The 7515-nt window shown below is 48.3% G+C and overlaps 1 protein-coding gene across 2 annotated transcripts; it reads left to right on the top strand.

The window, feature by feature from the left end:
* The first annotated feature begins 32 nt into the window (after nucleotides 1-32).
* On the top strand, nucleotides 33-6923 carry Tmem81 (transmembrane protein 81). 2 transcript variants are annotated; one of them, XM_050147681.1, is made up of 4 exons: nucleotides 33-1583; nucleotides 2649-3993; nucleotides 6464-6589; nucleotides 6793-6923. In XM_050147681.1, exon 2 carries the CDS (start codon nucleotides 2726-2728, stop codon nucleotides 3512-3514), a length of 789 nt encoding a protein of 262 aa, XP_050003638.1. In that variant the 5' UTR covers nucleotides 33-1583; nucleotides 2649-2725; the 3' UTR covers nucleotides 3515-3993; nucleotides 6464-6589; nucleotides 6793-6923. The 2 variants fall into 2 exon arrangements, with proteins under 2 accessions (XP_050003638.1, XP_050003636.1); XM_050147679.1 differs by having other exon boundaries at nucleotides 33-3993.
* Nucleotides 6924-7515: the final 592 nt, after the last annotated feature.

Below are 7515 nucleotides of genomic sequence, written 5' to 3'. Positions count from 1 at the left end.
GAAAGGGGTTAAATACTATGCTAATTGTGAAATCTCTATCAGTTGGTGAAGGCTCCTTCAGATAGCCAAACCCGTTGATTACTTTATATTGTGGGGTAGAAGTGACAGTGGACACTGCAGGAAGTCCCCAGAGTCATTGCCGGTGCTGCTTCCTCGAGTGTGAGTGAGACCAATGGTTGTGATTGGTAAGTGGCTCACAGGACACGTTTTTATCTGTGGATATTCTCTTCATATCGTGTCTCTCTGTACAGCACCCCGCAGTAGTGTGCAAACCAATACAGGGATTTCTGCCTTCCCTGTGTGAAGGGGCTTGATTTCCTCCATCTGGATGCTTAGTGCTGCGTCTGTTTCCATTACCTGGCTACTGAGACAATCAGCTCAGGCCCTGCCAGATTGTCTCTGACAGCAGCTCCTAATCATTATTTATGCTTTTGGAATTTTTTGTCATTTCAAAAACCTTCCGTCTACTTCGAGCTAGGATTTTTGATTTGTGTAATATATGTATATTCTCTTTTCCTCTTTGTTGTTTCCCCTGCCTCTCCATTTTGTTTCTTAAAATATTCTGTAGTTTTGTACAAGATGAGACTTAGCCTTGGGTACTTCTTGCTAAATCTTTAATGCTTTGTAAATAAAATGAGATGATTATTAAACCACAAGTACAGATGTTTGTAAGCTGCCTGCCTCTGGAGCTCAGCAGCCACTTTGTTTTGTGGCTTATAGAATTTAAGTGTGGAGTTTAGATCTTTCTCTGGTCATTTGGGTCTGGGAAGGTCAGACAGTTTGGATTTCTTCCTTTGTACAAACTAGAAATAAATGATTTGAGCTAAAAGCTGGTGTTAATTAATAAAAGGTCATCTAGAATTTCTTTTCATATTTTTTAACTCAGTACAAGCTTTGAAGAGGCCAGTGCTAGGCATTCTGAGAGGTTACAGTAACATGTCCTGGAGGGTCTAGCCTTCCAAGGTCTTTGTTAGCCTAAATATAGTTACACTCTTTCTTGATAGTCATTTTCTCTGATTAAGTAACTTTAACATCCATATTGAATATTCACTGTCTCATAAGAATAAGATGTCTCAGAACTCTAGTTCCCTTGGGTCTTAAACTTCTTAAGGTTGCAACCCTTTAATACAGTTCATCTGTTTGTGGTGACCCCTCTCCACCTTTAAATTGTTTTTGTTGCTACTTTATAACTGTAATTTTGCTACTGTTATGAATCGTGATATACTCAGTATATCTGGTAAGTGACCCCTGCAAAAGGGTCGTTCAGTACCCGAAGGAGTTGTGACCCACAGGTTGAGAACCACTGCTCTGTTGGTACTGTTTTAACTAATACCAAATCAGTCTACTTACTAACCATCCTGTCTTGTCTCTAAGAACCCATCTCTATCATCATAGTTGTTTCATAGCAACCTTCAGTGATGTAAACAAACAGTGAGCTCCTCTGTTCTGCAAGGTAAATAGAGCATTCTAGAGTCAAGCAGCTTCAGCATCCTGGTTCCCTTGGGAAAGAGAGTACTTGGAACAAGACAACTGCCTCTGGGCTGCCTCCGCCACAGTCTCACTTGCTCCTTTGGAAGGGTGTGGTAGGTTAAATTTTCACACACACACCCTTTAGTATCTCTAAAACTCCTCTGTAGCTGAAAATGCCTGGAACTTCCGATCTTGTTGGGTGCTGGGATAAGGAATTTGCTGCCACATCCAGTTTGTGTGGTGCTGGGAATCAAACCTAGAGCTTCCTACACGCTGGGCAGTCACTCTGCCAGCACTCTGTTGAGCTTCTTTTCTGTTGAGAACAGTGGTCTCCTCCTGTAGCCCAGGCTGGCCTTGAATTTGCCAGCAACCCTGCCCCTGGCCTCCAGGTGTCATCACACCTTGCTTCCCAGTCCTTTTGGAGGTGGGTGGTCCTTGGACTTCCCACAGGGCAGGGAACCCTGATTGCCCTTTGGGCTGACGAGGGAGGGGGACTTGACTGGGGAAGGGGGAGGGAAAGGGGAGGCGGCAGTGGGGAAGAGACAGAAATCTTTAATAAATAAATAAATTAATTAATTAAAAAAAAGTTTTTACAAATGAAGGTAGTTGACACTGGGGGGAGGGGGGAAGTGTTTTTAGTGCACTGTTCAAAGCGACCGTCCTGAAACTGGACAGGGCGATCTTAGCTTACAAAGAAAGAAAAATGGAAATTTGGGGAGTCAAGTCCAGAGTTATCTTTTCAGCAGCTGTGGTTTAGGGACATTCACAATAGAGAGTTCAAGGTATTCAGATGAACATTGCAACCCAGCCCCACCTCACCCCTCCCTTAAGACTGGTTTTTGTGTTTGGTCAGATTTCGTGTGGGACTTTGAAACTCTCCCACAGTTTGGGAGGGAGGGAAAGAGTTGACTCGTGCATTTGGGGTAATGTGGAGGTAGACTTGGGGCTTCTGAGGTCTTTTCCCTCTTTTGTTCTCAAGCCTGTGGGTGTAAATTCATTAGGAGGAAGTGACGAGGATGGCACCTGTGAGGATGGCCCTGGCAAGCGTAGTCAGACATCAGTAGTGTAAGTCTTTCCCTCCGCCTGTGCTCCCCTGGGAAGAGGGCTGCACTTCTGTGCACACGCACGCATGTGTCTGTTTTGCTGACAGCAATGCATCCTAATCTCTCAACACCAAGGGTATTCCAAGCTGGAGGATCTGTGTTACGGTGCAGTGTTTGTTTGGAATGCCTGCTGGTAACTTGCCTACTGAGACATGAAGACTGAGGCCCCTCGTCTTATCCTTGGGAGTCTGGTATTGATAACCCACCTGCCTTTGATATTGACATCACCTAAAACACTCGCCATCCCTGAGAAGCTACAGCAAGCTGTGGGGAGAGTCATTGTCAATGCCACGGCCTGCACTGTTACCTGTGGCCTTGGCTACAAGGAGGAGACTGTCTGCGAGGTGGGTCCTGATGGAGTGAGGAGGAAGTGCCAGTCCCAGCGTTTGGAGTGTCTGGCCAACTGGATCTGTGGGATGCTCCATTTCACCATTGCCCATGGGGAGGAGTTTGAGCTGAGCTGTCTCAGCCCAGACATCCTGGAGGTGGGACAGGAAGCTTTCCGCTTTACCTGGAAGCTTGCTCGGGGCATCATCTCTACTAATGATGAGGTTTTCAAACCCTTCCGAGCCAACTCTCACTTTCTGCGATTTCACCCCGCCTATGAGTACGACTCGGGGACATACCGATGTGATGTGCAGCTGCTCAGAAACTTGAGATTTGTCAAGAGGCTCTACTTTGGGCTGAGGGTCCTCCCTCCAAAGCTGGTAAACCTGAATTTCCATCAGTCCCTTACTGAGGACCAGAAGTTAGTCGATGCAGGCTGGGAAGTTAATCTGGACAACCATTCTAAGCCCCACCTCCCAAAGTGGCAAAAGAAGGTGGCTTCAGCCTTGGGCATAGGGATTGCTTGTGGCGTGGTTGGCGGCGTGCTAGTGAGCATTGCTGTCCATGGCTTGCTGAAGAGGTTTGATGACCACAACAGCCTTAGCAGCCTGTAACCTTTCAGCCAGCCTATACGTGAGAGTGGCAAGAGAGGCCTCTCAGAGCCATAGGGGTTGGCTAGGAAGCTTGGAGGATGCGGCTTCTTCCCCATACCACTGTGCAGGGCAGCAGGTTTTCTCATACTGGCTGCTCAGGAGACCCACTGCAGGTTTGCTTCTGTTCCTAGGGGAGTTGTGTCTTCCAAGCTTGCTTTCCCCTCCACACCTCACGGTGTGTGTGCCACCACCTCCACTCCACTTCTGAACAGTGTGTACGAACCAGAATGTACTATTAGCAGATTGGGTGGAAACTTTTTATTTTTGTTCAATAAAAACAATTCACAGTAACTGTATGGCAACTTAACCCTTTCTTATTTTATTTAAGGTTTCCCACATGTAGAAACTGTCCCACAGTTGGCCTGGTTCTCATTTCCTTGGGTTTCCTACAGCATGCTTGGGACAGATTGCTTTGTATTGGCTGCCTGTGTGTTATAAAGGTGAGCAGTGACACCTGACCCAGCTGATAGACATCTTAGTGTTAATAGGTTCTCCGCCCTCCCTGTCCTCTCTAGATGGCCCTCTGAACTCAGTATCAAATTGAATGTCCTGATCATTGCAACAATCCTTTGTCTTGCTCCTCCTCTTTGCACTATCTATACCTAGGGTTTGTGTTCTTGGAAAGGCCAAGTGTACTGGTTTCTTACAGCCACCAAGATCCTCAGGGGAGGACCATTGCTTCGTTTTCCCCTTAGGAAATCCAGTCTTAAGGCTCTTGAGGATCATTTAGACGGAGTCTGAGATAATTGGCCTATGGAACCCTTGGGGGCCAGCTGAGGGCAAGATAGCATTTCTCCTCCCCTTTGTCTACCTGCAGGAGTGGCAGAGTCCTAAGGCCCTGCTCAGTAACATGAGAGCCATCGTTGGGATTTCTGTCCTGCCCAGTTCCCCAGCCATTTAGTCCCAGAGAAAATCACACAGAGAGTCTACATTAGATATAAACTGATTGGCCCATTAGCTCAGTCTGGTATACGTTATAAGAGCTAATACGTAGTGGGGCAGGTCACATCTTGCTTCTTCCATGGTCTGGGCAGGACTGGGAAAGAGCTTCCTTTTTCCCAGAATACTCCTGTTTTCATTGTCCCACCTCTACTTCCTGTCTGGTTTTCCCGCCTATACTTCCTGCCTGGCTAATGGCCAATCAGCGTTTATTTAAAACATGATTGACAGAATACAGACAATTCTCCCTCACCATTGCTCTCTTTGGTAGCTGTGCCAGAGTCACCTGGATGGCTCTGAACACTAAACATTCCTCAGCCCCGGCCCTGGGATGCTAATTCAGTTCAAGTTCGGAGCAAAGGATGACTAATGTTTACTTTTAACTTTAGCAGGGTCTAGTGACTACCTATATTAGTTATATTTCTGTTGCTGTGCTAAAACACCACAAAACGGGCAACTTAGAGAAAAGGTTTATTTGGGGTTTACAGTCCAAGGGGGACAGAGTCCTGATGGCAGAAGTAACTGCACAGGGGGTTAAAGCAGCAGCTGAGAGCTCATGTCTCAAGCCTCAAGCAGCAGGCAGAGAGAGACCTCAAAGCCCACCCCCAGTGACATACTTCCTCCATCAAGGTCACACTTAACCTTTCCAAACAGCCACTGAGTACGAGATGTCCGAGACTTAAGGAGGACGGCTCATTCAAACCTGCACACCACCATAGACTGCCCAGGTTCATCAGTTCTTAACCTTTTCTCATAAGAGTCCAAAATATTGATATTGTAGAATCATTTGAAAACTAGACACACAGATGACTATTTCTTGCCTCTGTGTGTGTGTGTGAGCGCACGCGTGGTGTAGAGGCCAAAGGTCAACCTTGGTTGTTCTTCAGATGGCATCCACTGTGAGTTTTTGTTTCTTTGGTTTATTTTTTTTGAGACAAGCCTTTTGCTGAGACATGGGGCTCACAGATGAGGCGAGGCTGGCTGGCTGCTGGGCCATAGGGATCCACCTGTCTCTGCTTCCCCAGTGCCGGGATTATCAGTGTGCGTCCCCATACCTCCCCAGTGCCGAGATTACCAGTGTGCATCCCCGCCCCGTGCCTCCCCAGTGCCCGGATTCCCAGTGTGCGTCCCCGTGCCTCCCCAGTGCCAGGATTCCCAGTGTGCGTCCTGGTGCCTCCCATGTCGGGATTCCCAGTGTGCGTCCCCGTGCCTCCCCAGTGCCGGGATTCCCAGTGTGCGTCCCCATACCCAGATTTTCATGTCCTCAAGGCCTTGTGCATGTGCAGCAGTTGCTTTGCCAACTGAGCAGTTGCTGGTCCTCCATCCGGCTTCTGTCCAGTTTTCATTTTCAAAACCTTTAAGCATTTTAGTGTAATTGTAATCCTACCAGAGATGCATGTGCTGCATTTGGTGTTTGTCTCTGCAATCTTCTAGCGAGTCCCTCCTGTTCCTTAAGATTGGTGCACTGGAGTGCCAGGCTTGTCCAGTAGTCTGCATGCTGCCCCACAGCCTGGACTTGCCCCATGTCCTTGCGATTAGCTTCATGGGCAGTGACTCCGACATTCTGAGAAGAGCCCTACACAGGTACATACTGTGTCACACCAGGAGGCTGAGATGTTACACCTGTCTGTCACCCCAGAAAGGATGGGTTTCAGAAGACCAGGTTCTGACCCTGCTCTGTTGTCAGCCATATGACAAAAGCAGTCTCAGCTTTGACACAGGTGTTTGTGGGGGCCCAGGGAGCTCCCCCGAGGGAAGCTGTTTTGTAAAATCAAGTCCTGGGTCTGGGGAATGTCATTTAGTCCTAGGCAGTTTGTGGAAACATTCAAGGATAGCTCACTCTAAAGAGGACCTTGAAGGATTCCGTTCCAGTAAACTCGGTAACACACAGCTCAAGGGTCCTGCTTCACACTGTGTAGATGGTAACCCCTTAGGACCCGATATTAACACGTTCCCTGCATTCTGTTGCAGGCCAGTCGTCAGACATGAGGTGGCTAGGATGGCTTGGTTCATAGCCTTTTCTGCATGCCTTGGGCTCTTGAATTTTGACTCAGAATTTGAAGCAGTTGAGCAGAGAAGAGAACAAAAGACTTTCAGGTGGGTTTTGTAAAGATGATAACTTAGTTCTAACTGGACATGGTTACATTCCTGTGATCCTAGCTATTCAGGGGACCGGGGCAGAATTACAAGTTCAAGGCTAGTCTAGGCTACACAGGATGCTCGTGGCCAGCCTGAGCAACTTAGCACGATCCTACTTGCATCTGCACATGCTTTCTGCAGCAAGCCCCCTGCCGATTCAGTTCCCTAGGTTCTGTGTGTCTCACTGCCCTGGGAAGGTGACGGAGAGGCTGACAAAAGGCAGGAGGTCTGTGGAGCACCTGGCATGCCGGAAAGGCCCTGGTCAGAAAGCTAAGCATCGACTGGAGGGATCTTCATCCATCTTCCTTTCCTGCCTCAAAACAATTGGGACCCAGCATGGCGTCCTACTCCCTTGACACCAGTGACGTTTGAACGAGGACTGCTTGAGTGTTCCTGCAGGAGCTCGCCTGTAATGCCATCTGCTGTGTCAAGCCTAGGAGTTTCCCCTCTTGGAGCCACCCTGATTGATCGGAAGCAACAGTCACCTCCTTTCCAGTCGGACTTCCCTCTAGGACAAGAGAGTCAACACGTCAAATGTACTGTCAGGGGACCCGAAAGTGTCTCTGTCCCCCAAGTATGTTAGGTGAGACCTGCTCAGGTGCCTGACCGCCAGCCACCTGGCCTGTCTTCCTCCAGGTTAGAGGAAGCAGTCTGCACTGTGTACAGCGTCCTCAGAGTTGGCCACGTGAAAGGTGGATGCACGAGTTGCAGAACAGGCCCGGACGCTCTAGTGAAGTGATGAAGACCGCAGCCACTGCCAGCTGCCCGGGCAGGTTGAGAAAACACCTTTATTTAAGAACTGCTTGCTACCAGAGTCAATAAATAACTATTACAAGAGTGAACAGTGGGCTGGGGTGGAGGGGTCGCATCTGAACAGGAACTAT

Source organism: Alexandromys fortis, unplaced genomic scaffold (assembly GCF_014885135.2).
Source record: "Alexandromys fortis isolate MF-2015 unplaced genomic scaffold, M_Fortis_MF-2015_v1.1 scaffold_58, whole genome shotgun sequence".
In the NCBI taxonomy this organism is placed as follows: Eukaryota; Metazoa; Chordata; class Mammalia; order Rodentia; family Cricetidae; genus Alexandromys; species Alexandromys fortis.
The sequence above is the reverse complement of the archived record's forward strand: the minus strand, read 5'-3'. Positions and strand labels throughout refer to the sequence as shown.

Excerpts from the sequence above, each read along its gene's own strand:
- Tmem81 (XM_050147681.1), top strand. The coding sequence starts at position 2,726 with ATGAAGACTGAGGCCCCTCGTCTTATCCTTGGGAGTCTGGTATTGATA.